Genomic DNA, 21282 nt, shown 5'->3' with positions numbered 1-21282 from the left:
CTTGGAAAAAGCATATCCGTTTAGGGATCATGCATGCAATCTAGATTTCTCCTATTATTCTATTAATAAATTAAATGATGAGAAGCTAAAACAAAGTTTCTCTTTTTATAAATCAAACACCAAAAAAGCCATTGGATGACGCAACCTTTAATTGCTTGTTAGTGTGTCCCTGACGACATAGTTAACTCATAGCTTAATCCATCTCTTCTCCTCTCCTTATATATATAACTTAAATACCTTCAAAAAAATAAATACCAAATCCAAATTTTACATCCAAAATTCCAAAATCAAATGGAAGAGTACCAAGAAGTAGACATACTTTGGCCTGAGATTGAAGAAGACCAACAAGAAGAAAACAACGCCGAATTCGACGTGCGCTCCACAACTTCCTGTGCCCGACCCAGCACATCTGCCCCAATTCTCATCCCGTCAAGAGGTCCCGTCAGTCAGTCGTGGACAGCAGGGTTCAACTATGGTGGAAATGTCATTGACATGAATGATGATGAACATGATGATGAGGGAGATGATTATAATGGTGTTGGTCGGAACATAGTGCCACCGCATATTTTGGTTTCGAAAAGATATGCCGATAAGATGCCATTTTCGGTTTGCATCGGAAATGGGAGAAAGCTCAAGGGACGGGAGCAGAGGGCTGCGCGAATCTCGATTCTTCGTTCAACTGGCTATCTTGAGCAATGATATTTCATCATTAATTACATGAAAGGAAATAGAAATTATTGTTCATCCCTTTCTTAAGCTTTTTCGTTCTCTCAACTAAGTCAGTTGTTTTGAGGGCTGTTTCTAAGTCGAATTCTTTTTTGGGGGGGGGGGGGGTTTAGAGGTTTGCTGATGGTTCATCAGAGAGAGAATGAATTGTTTTTTGTAATTTTTTTCTCTGAATAAACAGAGTTTCATAATAACAATTTTTGTGTATAATATCACTACATTAATTATTTTCTGGACTACAACTACAACATTGCAGAGTATCTTGAGTTAATTTAGAATTTAAATTTAGCAAGCTTAACGGCAAGATATTTCCATGATCAATTATGGGATAAATTGTGGACAATTTCTGAAAAATTTCTTGGATTATTTCCATCAGCTCTAAATTAACTTCTCCAATGGTGATATCAATAATTTGTTACTGGACACCTCCATTAAACTTTACTTTTAGAGAAGAAAGGGATGAGCTGTCATGTGATTTAAAAAAAAAAAATTCCTTGACTTAAAATTAATTGGGTGAAAGGCAAGCAGCAGGAAATTACACACACAATCATTTTCTTATTCATATGTAATTCCGAATAATGACAAAATGATTGAATTTCCGTACATGGTTTCACGTAGGCGCCACGTGTCCAGGTCAAAGATTCCATCATCTGAAAATTACAGGCCCATGGCACCTCATTTTTTTTTACTACATCCCAATTTTTTTACTATTTCTTACAAAGAATCTGTATAGTGCATAATGTTGTATGGGGTTCTACTATTATAATGTTGTATAATTTATTAATTGGGTGGTGTAAATTGTGCGTGTAATTTGTTATGATTTATTTGCTGTTATTGGTAGATTTGGTAACACGAAACCGACCCTTATCCTGTGTTGGATTTTGCTGAGGTAATTACAACAAATGGCACATAGTCTTCTCTCAAAAACCAAGTTCAGTAGCCCACAGATGTGTCAAATTAGATCCAAATTGAGGTGGAAAAAAAAAGAATAATTGGAGTTCAAGATTGCTCTAAAATAGATGGTTTTGTTATGCAAGAATCGATCATTTGATTCAAATTAGATCATTTTTTTTTAATTTTAAGATAAGTTGTACAAGTAAACCCAACGTGTAATACAATTTATTAAATAATTGGAAGGATACTTATTGGATTTAATATGAATAAAATAAAATGAGTAGCATGGAATCAATCTACAATATAATATATCAATATAGTTGATATACTATGCATTACATTTGTTGTCAATTATTATCGCAACTATATTTTTATAATTCAACTTAACTGAGTTATATTTTATTATTAATGACTTAATTATCACTTTATTTGAATAATTCTTGGCCTAGTATTAGACCAGAAACAATATTAAAGGAGGGGTCTCAACTTGTTCTAGCTTGATCTACAATATGCATGCTTTACGATTTGGTTTAATGGCTTTAGAATTCATTGTATTTTAAACATTTATAATGGATCGAAGATATACTGCAAGGTTTTAAACTATAGTTAATATTACGGATGATATTAGAATATGTGTATATTTATTTTGAAAAAGTTAAAAAAAACTCGAGAACGAAAGATTATCTTGAAAACATTAATATAAGTAACTCTTAACTTTATTAAATATAAAGTCAGATATGTTCATATTATATGTCTATTCAGATGAAATTTAAAAATAAAAATAAAAAATAAAAAAAATAGAGCATGTTATTGAGGAGTCTGCATCGTTTGCATTTTTTTAGTAAATGTTGGAGGTCAAGCTACCCAACTATTTAATATCCTTGTTATTATAACAAAGAATTTCCTCCATTTAGATTTCGAACCCATACCCTCTCATATAGAGACCATGTGCCTTTGCCACTAGACCAAAGGCTAGTTCTCACATCATTTGCATTGTCTGCATTAACTCAAAAGAACATCTTTTGAGTTAACGCATCTTGGTCGTTTGATTTTAAACGGAATCAATCCCGTCATAGTCTATTAGCCAGGTATCCTTTAATATTAATGTGAATCTAATTCGTACAGATTTTAAAGTGTATTAGACGGTTCAAATGCATTAACTCAAAAGATTCTTTTTTTTTTCTTTTTTTGATGTTTAGCGGTAAATCCACTAAAAGATATATTGATAAGAAAAAATATTTACATGGCCCGACTACCTTCTGTAGTCGATATGTATTCTAGTTATTACAACTTACTTGTCAAAGAGGTCCGCTATTAAAATTAAGAAGGCCAGGAACCTATCTAAGCCTGCCTCTCGTATCTCAACCCTAACTCTCAGCTTCCTATAAAAAGTGTGATCAGTTATAAACATCGATGGTTGCCGCATTGATTAGGATGTGCTCTGGTTTCGTTTGTCGCGAGAAGGTCCGACGATTCCTTTCCTTCCACAGCGTCCATACTTTTCCGCCCAGGTTACATCCCATCTCTGCCTTTGTTAACGGGTCCGCCCTTTTTTGAGTTAATGTAGAGGATACGAATTCGTTATTGAGTATGTGGTACATTATTCTATGCTTGTGTTTTTTACTACATAAGAATATTTAGACCGTATATACCGTATTGAACATGTGTTCTCATATTCTTCCTATTTAAAAAAAAAACACTTATCTTACCATATTTCTAATAAATTTGTGGAGGAGAATTTGGAAGATTGTATTAGAACTTAAATTTGTTTAATTGAAAAGTTATGGAGGTACGTAGTTATATTGAAATGTTTGCTTTCAAATGTCATGCTTCTTAAAATTATGCAACACTATTTGATTTCCAAAAATTAGAAAATTTTGATAGATATAATATATGTTAATATCAAATTAGGATTTAAGGTTGGAAGATTGCTAATTTCTTTCCTAATTACATATCCCTTTCCCTCATCAGTCTGTGAATATTTAGTCGACCCTTTTATGAATTTATTTTATAAAAATATTAATATTTTGATACTATAAGTTTCTTATATTTTTTATTATTGTACATTATAAAATAAAATAACTATAAAATTTAATAAATTATTTTGGAATATATGGTAATGTTATTAATGGTTATTTTTTATTTTCCGGACATTGAAGCCCTCTGCTTCGTTGAAATATCCAAAGTATAAAAAAAAAGATATTTTGCTCGGAAATGTAAACTAGCACCTTAACCAAATAACTAGCGTACCAAATAAACCACATGCTGGTGAAATGCAAGTCAAAATAGTTGCTTAACTGATATAATGGGTATCCCTTAATTTATTACCAAGCCAGTAAAAGACAAATCAGTTGCTTTTAATTAACCATAAAAGATGCTAACATTATTACATGCTAATGTCGCCGTTCTAAGTTAAATAGTTAGCCAAACGGTCAAAGAAAGTAATTGATTTGGATAAGATCACCAGCTAAGTGTTACTTGAAAAGTCTCCCTACTGTTACTCCAATACTACCGACTACCGTCTTCGATTTGAATTCTCAAGCAATTTATTACTTAACTCTTAACTAATTTTTTGACTAATTTAATAATGAGTCTAAACTGGTGTGGAAAACTCTCTTCAGATTTTTTTAATTATTTTTTTCTCGGTACGTTTCTGTAAGTACCACAAATTTTATAAATGACCCCTGAAATTTGTTCAAGAATTTTTTTTTAGGGGTGGGTAAATTGGCAGTGAGAATATGGTACAACTACAATAAATACTAAAAATCAAATTTGTAAGAACAAATTTCAAAGTGCAATCCATGTAAAATTAACAAAAACATTTCAAGGAAGCTCATGATAAGATTTTAACAAGTATAGCGTGATGAAATACTACTCCAAGCTGTAAGTTGGCTAGATTTTTTTTTAATATATAACTTCAGTTGGGGAGATTTGAGTGTCACGTTTATAAGATGGTGTGTTAAAACAGAAAGATAAATCTTAGACTATTTAGCGTAAGATTATGTTGTTAAACTGGATTAATTACTATGCAATCATACATAACTATTAACGAAAACTATATAATTTAAAACTATATATTATAACAAGTCTACTGCCTACTACATTAATTAGCCAAGCGGGTCTCTCTTCTTCTTCTTCTTCTTGTTTTTTTTTTTGAAAACTCTATTTCTGATGTATTTCCTTTTCATGTATGAAAATAAGAACAGTTGATATTAATAGAAACGATTATATTTGAATAAAAATGGGATACTTGTCTCCTCTAGTTTCTTTTGCTGCTTTTTATTAAAAGGTAATGTTTTTTTTGTCAATTATTTTTCATCTAGAAATCACCAGCGCCAACATCTAACATTGCTAGCGAGTAGTTATTTTTAGAAGTGTGAATCATGTGTTTGTTTGAAGTGAGAAACACGTAGTGTTAGCGGTTAATAAATAGTGAATAAACTGTTGGCAATGCTAGAGATTGATAGATCATTATTGAAGGATAATGTGATGTCACTATATATATTAATGAGCAAGTCTAGAATATAAATGTTCTTATTAATTATTTGCATACCTCTTTGATAATTTTGAATTCAAATATTTATATCAAGAAAACATGTACGCGTGCATATGATCACTAGCATCCAATTTTTAAACTACAGTAAAATCAAGAGCTACAAACATTTGCTATGCTGTTAGAAAGATAAATAAAAGGGATCTACTAACTAGTCTCCACTCAATTATCTCATTTATTCCCCAGTCAATAACTACTTGTAGAGACCATTAACTAACTGAACTTCATTTATTACTTGAGGGACCATCTAATCTTTGATAGATTTTATAACTGACGCATGCAAATATGGATACCTATGCGCACAAGTGTTAATATATAATATATCAAGTATTCATACCTAAAATACCAAATATTTCGAAAAAAAAAATGGACACATCACACATACATCTTTTACACGTGTTTCGAGTTGGTTTTTTTTTCTCCGTTCAATCTTGTCAATATTTCTGACGATATGTGAGGAAATTTGCAAATCTAAAACCATGGACGTCTTCTACGTAATTTTCTCTTTCAAATGAGATCCATGATAACATACTTTCAGATTGTTCGTCATGCAAGTATTCATACCTCGTTGAAAATACCTTGTCGTGTAAATATTTATCTCTCATCGAGCAAGTATTCATATCTCGTAATGCAAATGTAAATAATTCATGTCTGAAATGTTTGTACCTAACATGTTTTATCAATTTTTTTCCATATAACACTAGATTACGTCTAAAAATATTAATATTAAGTATTGCAAGTATTTATACATCGTCATGCAAGTGCAAATAGTTCATATGTCAAATATTAGTAAATAACAAAATCTATGAAAATTTTATTTTGATTTCCATATGGCACTGGATGATGTATTACAGTATTAATTTCAAGTATTGAAAATATTTATACCTTGTCATGCAAATGTCAATAGTTTATGTATCAAGCGTTTTATCTAAAATATTTTATCAGTAGTTTTTTTTTTATGGCATCAGATGACGTTTGTAAATACTAATATCAAGTATTCAAGTATTATCTTGTCATGTAAGTGTAAATAGTTCATTTATCAATTATATGTATCTAACATATTCTATTAAATTGTTTTCCCATATGACACTGGATGATATATGAAAGTATTAATATAAAGTATTGCAAGTATTCATACATCGTCATGCAAGTGTGAATAGTTCATGTATCAAGTGTCTGTATCTAACAAATTCTATCAAACTTTTTTCATATGATACTAGATAATGTCTAAAAGTATTAATATCAAGTATTGCAAGTATTCATATCTCGTCATGTAAGTGTGAATAGTTTGTGTATCAAGTGTTTGTATCTAACATATTCTCTATCTTTTTTTTTTTTTTTTCTTGTGGCGCTAGATGACGTTTGAAAGTATTAATATCAAGTATTGTAAGTATTTATACATCGTAATGTAAATATTCATGGGGAATAGGAGATGGGGGATTAATGGAGATAGGAGATGGGGAAAAAATATTTATTCAATAATGTAATAGCTAAAAAATTATAACTTCAAAATTATACTGACTACATTTAACATGGAATAATTATATATATAAATAAAACAATAATACATATTTATTAATTGAATATAGTTATATTAGATCCGACGTCAGATATCACAGGTAGCATATCCGTCTGAAATTTTCGTCACGATTGTCTAAGAATAATGATGAATGATGACCACGTATCTGCACTTAATTCGTTCGAAACTAACAGTCAATTTTTTAGTTGCAAAATTTTGAAATTTAAATGCGATAAGTGTATTCGTCTAATTAATAATTAACTACTATTTTAATATTCAATTGAATATAATTAATTTTTATCTAGCTAAAATTTTGAAGTTAAAATCTTTAGAGATTTACAGTAAGGACTAAGGAGACAATTTGAATGGATATTCAGATGAATTCCAGTCACTTCATGACAATTGACAATTTATTGCATTTTCCAGAACACCTCAATCAGTTAGTTACTCATTAATCAAACTCATATTCTTTCTCTCTTATTGCAATTCATCTATCTCCGACTTTGACTGACGGAGCAACAATTAAATATCACAACCTCACCGAGGGCATACTGCACCAAAACAAAATGGAAGGATTCCTTATTAGTTGATAACAAATAAATAACCAACAAAAACTAAATAAACCTATACATAATTTGACAAAATTTTAGTCCTCCAACCACATTCAACAAATCATATTATAACATGTTATGATTTCACACACTTTGAACTTGAATTGCAAGTATAAATTTTATTTATCCAAAAAACATTGAGAGCAAATAATAAAAAATATATTAATACTGGTTTTTCTTAAGTGATGTTGTAAATTGTGTCAGATTTATGAGTAATGCTATATTTTGACAAATGAACAATTATTATTGTTGCATCTGTTTTATAAAGTGATGTTGTAAATTGTGTCAGATTTATGAGTAATGTTATATTTTGACAAATATATGTTGCATCTGTTGTATGATTTTTTAGGCACAAATTCTTACTCCAACCAATAATTGTCTTTATTGTAGTTATAACCTATCAATGTCTTTTGCATGACCTTACAAAAGTAGATTTTATATAGGCTAATAAATTTATAAGGGATAAACTAATTTTTTTAGTAAAATTGAATTCTATATAATTAAATATAAATATTCACTATTTGATTTTCTCTAATTTCTTATATTCTGAAATTATAAACATATAAAATCTGAATATATTTACTTAAAATATGTATTTCACTATATAAGATAAAATAGATTCCTTATTAGTTGCTAACAATTTTTTGAACTATTTTTTTTATAGAAAAATATGATAACAAATTTGATTCACATAATTTACAAGATATTTAAATTCATGTTCAAATGATATATGCATGATTGATTATGTAAAACTTCTCACTCATGTATCGTATATTGTGATGTGCATTTATGCATGCTTCTCTTTAATGCTACACTTTAATGTGGAAAATTTTATAAAGTACCTTTTTTTAAAAAAAAAACATAGAACAAAATACCCTTGTGGATCCGACTTGTTCCCTCTCTTTTCCTCCCTCATCTTTTTCCCTATTTACTCTCATCTATTTTTTGCTTATGTAAAATATACAATTGAAATTTCATTTAAGTTTTGAATAACTTTTTATTTTTTATGTGTATAAATGATTTAGAATAAAAAAATTAAGTGTGCAATTTTATTTGCTAAAATCAGAAAGGATAGTATTAGTGTATTTGTAGAACGTTTGCAACATATGAGTCTTTTGAAAAATTATTATAAGACATGGTATTAACTTATTTGATAAAATATAACATATAAATATTTTTAACATACGACATTTTATCTAGTTTATTCGGTATAAAATTTTCATATTCATGGTTTTCACAATTATAAGAATTTTATCAATCACATCTTAAAAATAATTTAGTGAGATACTTATGCTTCAATAAAAATATACTAATTATGTATATGATATAATTTTAAGAAATTAAGAATATAAATAATCAATACAAGAAATAATGCCAGCAGCTTTGAATCAGTTACAATGCAAATAATACGACTCGACAGTAAATACATTATGGTGAAAAATTTTAAACTGAACTTTGCTAAATCTGATAATTAATCAGATCAGATATGCACTTGGAAGGTGTAAAAATATGTAAAAATGTATCAGTTTCAATCTCCATATTTATTTGACCTTTTCATGATTGTGTTTTTGTGCAGAGGAAGTACACCAAAAATAATTTGTGATGAACTTGTTAAAATGGAATTTGATCAACAGACCTTTGAAGCTTATGATATACTTGTACATAATGCCAAGGAGTCGGAGTTGTTTCAGAATTTGCCACTCAAATTCCGCAAGAGTTGGTTAATGATGAGAATTCATAAAAGAAAAGTCTTAGAAATTGAGGAAATTAATTCCACAGAAGAAAAAAAAAACTAAATGTGGTCTAAAAATGCTCCCATTTGAAATATACACCAAGAAAACTAAATGTCATCATGATAGATAACGAAGATCAATTCTTTAAATCTTGGAAAGAGAAACAGTGAAGACACCTATATGATATTTTGAATTTTGTTATTTACTGTTAATGAAATTGCTTAATAAAAAGTAGATGTTGATAAAAAAAATTGTTCGGTAAATATTTCAGCTTTAAAATAAAAATATTGTTTTGTAGACAAGATGATATTGATCTTACAATGCAAAAAAAAAAAAAAAACTGTGTTCCTTCTTTTGTATACTAATTGGTCAGTGAAAGAAAAAAAATGCAACTTGACAAACTTTTTTATGTTACTTCTTTATTTCCGAATTATAGAGTAGCTAAATGTTATTTTTGAAAAAAAAAAAAAAAAAAGTTAGTGCTATTACTTCATTATTTCCTAAATAAAAGTTTAGTACGGAATGAAATAGAGCTCTTGGCCCATTTAAGTAAATAATATATAGGAGTAAATATGGAGAAGGGAGAGGGAGGGAAAGAGAGGGAACAAGTGGGGTTTATAAGAGCATTTTGTTAAGAATTTTAGAAGGATGATATTTTGTTCGGAACCGAATTTTCTGCCTCCAGAGTCACTGTGTGTGGGTTTGAGGTGGACCCCCAGTTCGAAAATTTTTTTGAAAGAGTAAATTTTTTTTTTTGAAAGAGCCCAGTTCGAAAATTAATAGTGATCGACCCCTTTAACAGTGACCGGCCCCCCCACACGCAGTGACTGAGGGGACAAAATTCCTGCACCCATGAGGTAGAGGATTCGGAGTCATTTTGTTCTATGTTTTGAAAATGAAGGGCACTTTATAAAATTTCTCCTTTAACGGCCTAATTATAAATATATATAGTTCCATAGTCCTTTAGTATTTATCAAAATTCGGTACTAACATCTAGGCCAAGAAGCATTATGAATCATTAAAATTGTGCATAAGAGTTTAATTGCACTATTCTGAATCATTCACTTTTGTATAAAAAAAACAAATTCTAAAAATTTAAATTTTGTAGTCCATTATAGAGATTACGGATAATTATTGTACATATAAAAATTATTAATCGATTGTTTTCTACATATTTTTTATTGGGTTTTTCCGGACCGGTGAGATATGTTTATTTTCTATTGAACTTATTCAATAGGTCTTTTGTGGGAAGGTCTTACTTTCACTTAATAAATTATTATAACAGCAAGCAGTATTCTTCAAGTGGTTAAGGAATTCAGTATTGGGCTCTTCTTTTAGGGGAAAAAAAGCTTTTTGTATCACCAGGCTGGGCCGTGTATGGTTTTCAACGGGCCACGATTTTTAAATTTCAAAACTTTCTATAACAAAGTAATTTTAAGAAATATTAGAGCAGTTATGGAAAAAAAATATATATACTAGATTTAAACTTAACATATCTCACAGGTGTCAACCTTGTACAAGTCATAATTTTATTTGATTCATACATTAAAAAATATATATACAGTGTTCGCAGTTAATAACATCAAATATAATCATATAAAATTCTAGACCGTCAAGTATAGATTATGTACAAATTTAAACTTGTGATTTAATTGAGCAAAAAATAATCATGGTTTAGTATGGTTAACAATTTCTAATGAAGCACGAGTGTTCTTTTGAATGTGAATTATGTAAAAGTTGAAATTTGCGTATGAGTAATGCTCTTGCCAATTTGCTGATCAAAGTCTGAACTCGAGGGTCATGACTCATGACTTATGTGTTCTTTATAAACTTTATGATAAAGTACTCGGAATAATTACAATTTGATAATTTTTATTCACAAAAGTTATTAAAACGGATGTTCCTAATTAATGGTACGGATGTTCGTAATTAATGGTACGGGGCTCGCTCTTGAAATGAAGGAAAATATGAGGATTTCTGTCTGATCTTATATACATTCGAGCTTAAGAGGTCAAAAGTTAAAAAGACTTATACGAGCTATAGAACAGTATAAAAGAAGTTTCTCTCCATGTAACCAAGGCAAGTGCCTTTTTTTTCATGTATAGTTCAAATTTTAAAAGATAAAGGTCACCGGGTAATTAATGAGCGAGCTGTAAAAACTGCACTTTGATTTAGTTGCAAAGGTAATATTTTATGTGTAAAAAATTGTATATTTAAAATTCAAATAAAAAATTCACATTAAAATAATTGGATAATTTGATTCCAACTTTACTAAAAAAACAAACATGCTTTTGACAAAAGAAATACTGATGAGAAAAACCAAAATCTCAGAAAAGAAATAATAAATTATCAATACACTACACCAAACCAAAAACAAAAACAAAAACAAAAAACACGTGAGTAAACATTTTTACTGACCTCGGAATAAAATTAAAATATAAGAATTATTGTGGCAATTATAAAAGTCATTTGAATGCAATGTGCTAATTCGAGCACCTAAATATTCTTACAAATAATAATTGTAGTTTATCATACTTGTATCTTAGGGAAAGCAACAATGAACTTATACAATGAATTGTCTATACTTCGCCTTAAAAGGAAAATCAACCCATTAAATCTAATTGGAGTAAGTATGATATGATGACATATCTACCTACAATTTATATTAAACGATTCAGATTATATTTAAAAAAATATCCTACAAAAAAAATCAAATCATGATTAGAAACTTTTATTTTAATTGGACAATTCATACAAATGTGATGTGCTATAATTATTATGTCATTATAGTAACAACAACAAATTGAAACACTAATCAATAAAATTTTTAATATAAATTAATTCAAGTGTAACTATCATAAATTAAACTAAAAGAATATTAGAGTATTAATGAAGATCTGGACTAATTTGTAGTTTGTTTCTGATTGTTACAAACTTAAAACATTTAGTACTGTGAAGTAATTTTAATTTGAATTTGGTGCAAGATTTCACTAGATTATATTAGTGATTGATAATACTAATTAATATACTATGCTGCTACACGATATACAACACTTTTTTTTAATGGTGTACAATTAGTTTTCTCCAATATCCTTAATATTTTGACTCAACTAACTAGAACAATAAAAAAATATTTAGATGAATATATTCATGAAGTGTATTGCACAACTGTTACTTCAGAGGCATATCAAAAATCAGCTTGTGGACGATTTGTTTATAAATAAGGTTGAAGTTGAATTCGCAAAGCAGGGAAGACATGAGTTTTCTTTCCCTGACAATAGTACATACAACAGATAAAGCATTTCCCTTCTTCATTTTTGATAAAATGCACAAATCATTTAATGATATAGATCAGAAACTTAAAAAAAGTGTCTTGTAAGGTAACAATAGCTCAATTGATGATTTAGGGTAAGGCTAAGGTGCTATGGTTGCATAGCGACCTACGGTGTTACGGCTCAATATTTGAGTTTTTAAAATTCAAACGGTCGATCCGAACCGTTCATCTTATTCTCCATATTAATATGTGTTTGGAGACCAAATTTTACATTTTTTTTAAACTTTTTACTATTTTTTTAGATAGGTAGAAAATCAAATATCTGAATAGTGTAGAATTTTTTATATCAACTAATTTTCTACCTATCTAAAAAATAGTAAAAAAATTTCACAAAATGTAAAATTTGGTCTCCAAACACATATTAATATGGAGAACAAGGTGAACGGTTCGGATTGACCGTTTGAATTTTAAAAACTCGAATATTGAGTCATAGCACCATAGGTCTCTATGCAACCCATAGCACCTTAGCCTTACCCGACGATTTATCCCTCAAATTGAAACTAAACTTCAACAAATTAAGAAACACAATTGGAGAATTTGATGTCCTCAAAACCTGTCTTGTACAAAAATTACACAAAATAAAAAAAAAAATCACAACCAAGGATTTCAAAAAAAAAAAAAAAATCAACTGTAACTCAGTTCCAAAGAGAGTACTGTTAGGAAAATCACACCATGATATTTTTTTATTTTAACGTTCAGCCCTTTCTAGACCGTTGATGTCCTCGAAACCCTTATGCTCGCCCTTCCTGTATCAACGTCAACGGACCTAAGCTGTAAATTCTCTGGATAGTATAGTAATTTTCGTTTGATATTTACACGCCAAAATGCACGTAGAACTTATATTAATTTGTACAAACTCCTTCAATAACACTTTTCTTTTTAACTCCGACAATCATTTTAGTAATGTATTCCCTTTTTTTCATTTTTATTATTATTATTTTATGTATACTTTGAATTTTGGTATTGATATTTGTTCCGCAAGTAATGGATCATTCATATTGATTTCCAAACATCACTCAAATTTATTTCATAAATCAAGTTAAGGGGAGGAGGACCTGAAATTCATAAATCAAGTAAAGGGTGTTCCGGAAGTAATTAATGGACCCGTCATATTTTCTTTCCTAAATCAAGTACAATATTCTAAGACTTTACGGGTTTACTGTTTCACATGGTGAAGAAAAGCGTGAGTTACGTGGGATCATAGTAACAAGTATTTTAGTAATATATTTATTATTATTATTTTATTTTATTTTCAACATTGATCTTCAGAAACTTTTGAACTAATTTTACGAAAGATATATTGTGTACGTAATCCATTTATTTGTAAAAAATTGCGAACTAATTTATTAAAATATTGACATTTTGATATATAATTTATATTACAAAATAATAAATTATTATATATTCTTAATTATATCCATAGCCGTATTGTTTCGAAAATTTAAAATTTTGGATAGGAGTCACGTTACTTTTGACACAATTAATCAAAAAACTTATAGGGTATTCGAGAAAATGAAGTCTTGTTTTATTTTATAAGTTAGCAAAAATTTGAAACTAGCGGCGAAAATAGAAAATAAAAAATGAAAATACTAGATAGTAATTAAGCATTATTATATTTTATTTTATGAAGGAGGCTAAAGTTTTTTTTTTTTTTGCAAAATTTAAAATTAAAATTAGAAAAAAGATTAAAAATTGACGTTTAATATCATTCAAAAACAACATTGTCGAATCTTCGTCCCATGTATTCAGATAAAACAAAAAAATGTAATCAAACAACCTTTCATAAATGAGAGACACTTTCCTCAATAAATAATTGAGAGTCGTTTTAATTATCATTTCTTTTAGTGACTGCAGTTCCCTTTCACAAGTTTTAAAAATCCAATTTTTTTTTAAAGCTTGGTAAAGGGAAAAAAAATCCAAACTTAGTTCTCCTTTTGTTTTGTGTTTTATTGTGAAAATTATCACTGCTCGCTATGTCAGTTAAAAACTTGCAATGTCAGTATCATATACGAATGATCAAGGACTGAAGAGCACAAGTGTTATAAACTGAAGGGAATTTAATGCTATAAAAAAAAGTTTCGAGACAACATCTCGTGATAGTAGGACGGTTCATTAAGCATGTGCAACCTCATGCTCCCTAGCCCCTCCATTGCCTAACAATTGGAGATATCCTTAACAATCAATCATTAGTGAATACCAATCGATCCATCAATCGAGTCTGAAGTAGTGAAGAAAATATCTCTCTTCCAAGAAGTCCTATATAAACAGGAGCAGTAAAGCAAATCCTCAGAAAATACAGCCCAGCAAACGTGGGACTAATTTACAAATATATAGACACTGAATAGCGAATCCTCCTTCTCCTCTCTCTCTCTCTCTCTATATCTCGATCGAGTTGCATTTGATCAATTGATTCTCTCTTTCACCTCCATTTTATAGAGAAGAAGCATTGTTAGGGATTATTCTATTTACTCCCACTAGAATTTAAAATTTATTATAAGTTTAGTAATTAGCTCTAATATCTCCCTCTCAAAAGCACTAATCAGAACATTTTAACAAGCATACATTCAACATAAAAAATAAACAAAAATAATATATTAGCACTAAAAAGTAGAATATTTTCTTCAAATCAATCAAAAAGAAGGCGAGAACCAGAGACTGTTAGACAAGAACGAACACCATAAAGCCCGGTTCAGTCGGTCACATAAACCGATCCATGAGGTCACGGTCAAACCAGTGGAAGCATACTGAGATCTATATACTTAAGCGGCGGGGAACATTCTCCTTCCTCGCCAAATAGCGGAGTAGGCGAGAACGAACACGATGCCCTATTTGTGTCGGTCACAAAAACCAACCCATGTTGCGACGATCGAACCGGTGGCAACTTATTCATATATCTAATCGGTGGCGACAATTCTCCCTCCTTGTCAAATTGCGAAGGAGATGTATCCGGGGTCTCAAACCGAGTCCTAACCTCATCCTCAACCTGAACTCCATCATAAACTTGGTCCGAAATATACCCAGAAAATTCGCTGGTCAGTGAGGAGGAACAAGTCGGTGTGTTAGGTGGAGCAACGGCAACTTCGAGCTTGGGCACTGTTGAAGTGCTTGGTTTTGAAATTTGTTGCAATATTGGGTTCAGAGATTCGAAGTCAAAGTTTTGATTCGGGTCACGTTTTAGGGTTTTGACAAAGGAGGCGACGAAGTCGGCCAAGAGGAGGAAGAAGAGAATGAGGAGAAAAGCCCAGATCCGTAGTACCAATATGATCGTTGCTCCAAGGGCGCTTTGTCATGCCCTCCATGAGAGAAAGAGACTTGACAGCCACAAGGGTTTCAAAAAGAGAGGTGGAGGAAAGGCGAAAGGAGTTTGGCTGGAAGGTGTGTGTTTCTGGGGAAAAGAATGTGAATTGCGAGATGAGTGGGAACTTAAGTAGCGGTGCAGTACACAGGAAGGCAAAGGCTAAAACAACCTCACATTAGTAGCTAATTGGGTGAGAAGGCAGATGCAAAACTTTGAGATGAATGGGCGAGTAAGCAATGAGCAAATGAGCAACAATTGGAGCAACGATAAGGCGAGAACATTCTAAACTTTGAGATGAATGGGCGAGAAGGCGAGAACCAGAGACTGTTAGACAAGAACGAACACGATAAAGCCCGGTTCAGTCGGTCACATAAACCGATCCATGAGGTCACGGTCAAACCAGTGGAAGCATACTGAGATCTATATACTTAAGCGGCGGCGAACATTGTCCCTCCTCGCCAAATAGCGGAGTAGGCGAGAACGAACACGATGCCCTATTTGTGTCGCTCACAAAAACCAACCCATGTTGCGACGATCGAACCGGTGGCAACTTATTCATATATCTAATCGGTGGCGACAATTCTCCTTCCTTGGCAAATTGCGAAGGAGATGTATCCGGGGTCTCAAACCGAGTCCTAACCTCATTCTCAACCTGAACTCCATCAAAAACTTGGTCCGAAATATACCCAGAAAATTTGCTGGTCAGTGAGGAGGAACAAGTCGGTGTGTTAGGTGGAGTAACGGCAACTTCGAGCTTGGGCACTGTTGAAGTGGTTGGTTTTGAAATTTGTTGCGATATTGGGTTCGGAGATTCGAAGTCAAAGTTTTGATTCGGGTCACGTTTTAGGGTTTTGACAAAGGAGGCGACGAAGTCGGCCAAGAGGAGGAAGAAGAGAATGAGGAGAAAAGCCCAGATCAGTAGTACCAATATGATCGTTGCTCCAAGGGCGCTTTGTCATGCCCTCCATGAGAGAGAGAGAGACTTGACAGCCACAAGGGTTTCAAAAAGAGAGGAGGAGGAAAGGCGAAAGGAGTTTGGCTGGAAAGTGTGTGTCTCTGGGGAAAAGAATGTGAATTGCGAGATGAGTGGGAACTTAAGTAGCGGTGCAGTACACAGGAAGGCAAAGGCTAAAACAACCTCACATTAGTAGCTAATTGGGTAAGAAGGCAGATGCAAAACTTTAAGATGAATGGGCGAGTAAGCAATGAGCCAATGAGCAACAATTGGAGCAACGATAAGACGAGAACATTCTAAACTTTGAGATGAATGGGCGAGAAGGCGAGAACCAGAGACTGTTAGACAAGAACGAACACGATAAAGCCCGGTTCAGTCGGTGAAATAAACCGATCCATGAGATCACGGTCAAACCAGTGGAAGCATACTGAGATCTATATACTTAAGCGGCGGCGAACATTCTCCCTCCTCGCCAAATAACGGAGTAGGCGAGAACGAACACGATGCCCTATTTGTGTCGCTCACAAAAACCAACCCATGTTGCGACGATCGAACCGGTGGCAACTTATTCATATATCTAATCGGTGGCGACCATTCTCCCTCCTTGCCAAATTGCGAAGGAGATGTATCCGGGGTCTCAAACCGAGTCCTAACCTCATTCTCAACCTGAACTCCATCAAAAACTTGGTCCGAAATATACCCAGAAAATTCGCTGGTCAGTGAGGAGGAACAAGTCGGTGTGTTAGGTGGAGCAACGGCAACTTCGAGCTTGGGCACTATTGAAGTGGTTGGTTTTGAAATTTGTTGCGATATTGGGTTCGGAGATTCGAAGTCAAAGTTTTGATTCGGGTCACGTTTTAGGGTTTTGACAAAGGAGGCGACGAAGTCGGCCAAGAGGAGGAAGAAGAGAATGAGGAGAAAAGCCCAGATCAGTAGTACCAATATGATCGTTGCTCCAAGGGCGCTTTGTCATGCCCTCCATGAGAGAGAGAGAGACTTGACAGCCACAAGGGTTTCAAAAAGAGAGGAGGAGGAAAGGCGAGAGGAGTTTGGCTGGAAAGTGTGTGTCTCTGGGGAAAAGAATGTGAATTGTGAGATGAGTGGGAACTTAAGTAGCGGTGCAGTACACAGGAAGGCAAAGGCTAAAACAACCTCACATTAGTAGCTAATTGGGTGAGAAGGCAGATGCAAAACTTTGAGATGAATGTGCGAGTAAGCAATGAGCCAATGAGCAACAATTGGAGCTGTGTAGGGAATTAGATTTTACTTTCTTTAATTTTAATTAATGAGATAGCAATGGATGCCTCCAATCATGCCTAGATATCTGATGTCTTCAATAACGAATAATGGCAGAAATTTATTTCTATAGAGAACCTTACCATTTATGCTTTGACAGTTTGCTTTTTGTTTTCTATTGTATGTTGTACGCCTATATTAAGGCATGTAATAATCTTCTTCTTCAATATAGAAAAATCCTTGAATAAAAACCTAAATACAAAAATCATTTATCATTAGTTTTATGGTATCAGAGCAGAAATGGCCATCGCCCCTGTAAATACCTCCACAACACCACAGACAACTCCAATAATTCCCTTTAATTATCTCATTTCTACAAAGCTTAATCATACCAATTATTTAACTTGGAAATTGCAAATTCAACCCATTATTCAAGAGTTCAATCTCACCCGGTTCTTAGAAGTACCGCCACCTAACAAGCAAATCCAAAACAATGCCGGTGTAATGATTAACAACCCGATTTTTTAGCCCTGGGATATGCAGGACAAATTACTCTTAGCCTGGATTCGATCATCCTTAATAGAGGCAATCCAAGGCCAAGTTTCTTCGTGTTCTACCACTCGCGAACTTTGGGACTCTCTTAAACAGACCTACTCGGCCACCTCAAGAGCACGTCTTACTAACCTGTGCCATCAAAATTTAGGTCACCACCAAGGGTTCTTCATCCTGCACCGAATACCTTCAGACAATGCGTCGTCTCGTCGACAAACTTGCATTTATCGGACATCCCTATTCTGATGAGGACCTTGTAATGGCGGTTCTCAATGGACTCGAACCGGAGTATGACTCTTTTCTGATTTCTATGACTATGGCAGGCCGGCACGCTCCCTTCACCTTTGTCGATCTTCATAGTCATCTACTTAGCCATGAATCAAGGATTCAATGTCAGATTTCTAATACAAATGGTTCTTTTTCCTCACCAAATAACCCTTCTGCCTTTGCTGTTGGATCTAAACCCAACTACCAAAACCGATCTAATAACCAATATTAGAACCGACCCAATAACCAATGGCAATCCAAACCCACTAATTCTAATTCCTATCAAAACCGAACCAATGCCCAATATAACCCCAGACCTGCTAATCCCACTGGTTTTCAACAACAGCGACCTAAACAAAATTACCAAATTGCTCCTACTCAACCTCACTTAAATCAACAACAACGCCCCAAAATCAATTATCAAAACAACTGAAAACCCCAGTGCCAAATCTGTACCAAGTTCGGTCATATAGCCAAGGAATGCTATTGGAGGTATGAAGCCGATCCCTCTTACCAAGGCCGGCCACAATCCAACTTTCAAGCACATGTTGCTAATCCCTCATCTTCTACTGATACCTCTGCCAATTGGGTACTCGATTCGGGCGCTACCAATCATGTCACTAATGATCTAAACAATTTATCTTCATTTTTTTATTATGAAGACCAAGATACTCTCCAAATTGGTAATGTTATGGACTTGCCAATTTCACACATCGGTTCTTCTCATTCTATTTCTCTCACAAATATTCTACATGTTCCTAATTTCTCTATGAACCTCCTTAGCATCTCTCAACTCTAACATGATAATCCTCAACTAATCCTTGAATTTTCTTCTTCTTCTTGTTTTTTCAAGGACCACCTCACCAAGACCACAATCCTTCAAGTCCCATGTACTAATAGCCTCTTCTCATTTTCTCCACCTCGCTTCATTCAACCACAAACTCTTCTAGGTGTTCATGCTTCGGCTGACACATGGCATGCTCGCTTCGGCCATCCCTCTTCATCCACCACTCTACATTTACTTAAAAAAACAAATTTACCTTGTTTCTCAAATAAATTAAGTACTTGCCATGACTGTTTTTTGGCCGAGTCTCATAAATTACCTTTTAGTCCTTCTTTTTCTTCTACTACTTCCCTTTTAGAACTTGTTCACTCGGACGTTTGGGGTCCTTCCCCTATTACTTCTTTTAATGGTTATCGCTTTTATGTGATATTTGTTGATGATTTTACACGTTTTACTTGGATTTACTTCATGAAACACAAAAGTGATGTGTCTCATTTATTCTCCATTTTTAAAGCTCAAATCGAAAACTTGCTTTCTACAACCCTCAAAACCCTTCACATCGACGGAGGAACCGAATACCTACCAATTACCAAACAATTTTCTCATATCATACACCAAACTACTTGCCCTTATACACCCCAACATAACGGACTTGTTGAACGAAAACATCGCCATATCATAGAACTAACCCTAGCCGTTATGTCTCACGCATCATTACCATCACAATTTTGGGATGAAATTTGCTCAAGTGTTGTATACCTTATTAATCGCCTTCCCTCACCCTCTAATTTGGTTGTATGTATTGCTTTCTAGTTTACAAATTAAATTTTATTAGAATTTAGGATATAATTTACAAAAATAATCTAAAACAACAAAACATTTGAGCTAATAAGAAAATAAAACAAGATCAAAGAAAGAAACTCAAACTCACAAACTTGTTAAACAAAGCTGCAAATTGAATACACATAACAATCTAAAAAATCTTGAATCGTAATAAGTTAGTGATCAACAACTGTTTGGTAGTGTTGATTTCAACATAGTTCCTTTGCATACAACATAAATTTATCTTGATTAATAAGAAATAACAAATTATTTGGTAATGAAACAAAATGATTAGGCAAAAAGGAAGATCGCATGTATATTATCAAACTAAAACATTAATGGTGTTTTTGTTATGGTTAATATTATGATAAATGTTTTGGTACCTCGAGCGATCATACCCGAGCGCGTCCTCCAAGTAGTTTAACAGAAAAACCTTTCGATATTGTCTAACTTCCATTTTCAGTGCTAATATCCAAACATTTAAAGCTATGTTTATAACATTTTAAAATGTTACTCGCAAGCATATAAACCTCTATCTGAAAGCATTTCTAAATAGTTTTAACTCTCAACTACTTTTGTCTTCAAGTCAAAAAAGAAAAAATTATTTTCACCCATTCTTTTTTATTTTTTCTCTGGTCATTATAATTTATTTTTCCGACGATCCCTAATGAATTTTACGAATCTAAAAATACGAACGTTTTTTATTCGATTTTATCTTTCAAATAAGATCCATGAAGAAATATTTTTGAGTAATTTTAAAGTCATTTGTTTTTTTAAAGTAAAACTCATGAGCACTTTAAATTTTTTAAGTTTTTAAATCTCAGTCTACAAACATTAAAAATTTTCAAGGCTTTGTACATGAGGTTTATATGCTTTGTAAATGAGCTTTGTAAATGCAGTGTTATTGTTGAGGTTTATATGCTTTGAAGTGTTATTGTTGAGGTTTAAATTCTTTGTATATGAGGTTTATATGTTTTATTCTCGAGATTTAAAGTGTT

At 32.4% G+C, this 21282-nt stretch overlaps 1 protein-coding gene across 1 annotated transcript; it reads left to right on the top strand.

The window, feature by feature from the left end:
* Positions 1–249: 249 nt before the first annotated feature.
* Positions 250–723, top strand: LOC144563325 (uncharacterized). Its single transcript, XM_078312792.1, has one exon. It carries the CDS (start codon positions 292–294, stop codon positions 697–699), a length of 408 nt encoding a protein of 135 aa, XP_078168918.1. The 5' UTR covers positions 250–291; the 3' UTR covers positions 700–723.
* The last annotated feature ends 20559 nt before the right edge of the window (positions 724–21282 follow it).

The sequence above is a fragment of the Carex rostrata genome, chromosome 12 (genome assembly GCF_964058835.1).
Source record: "Carex rostrata chromosome 12, lpCarRost1.2, whole genome shotgun sequence".
NCBI lineage: Eukaryota > Viridiplantae > Streptophyta > Magnoliopsida > Poales > Cyperaceae > Carex > Carex rostrata.
This window is presented reverse-complemented; position numbering and strand designations above follow the sequence as displayed.

Excerpts from the sequence above, each read along its gene's own strand:
- LOC144563325 (XM_078312792.1), top strand. The coding sequence starts at position 292 with ATGGAAGAGTACCAAGAAGTAGACATACTTTGGCCTGAGATTGAAGAA.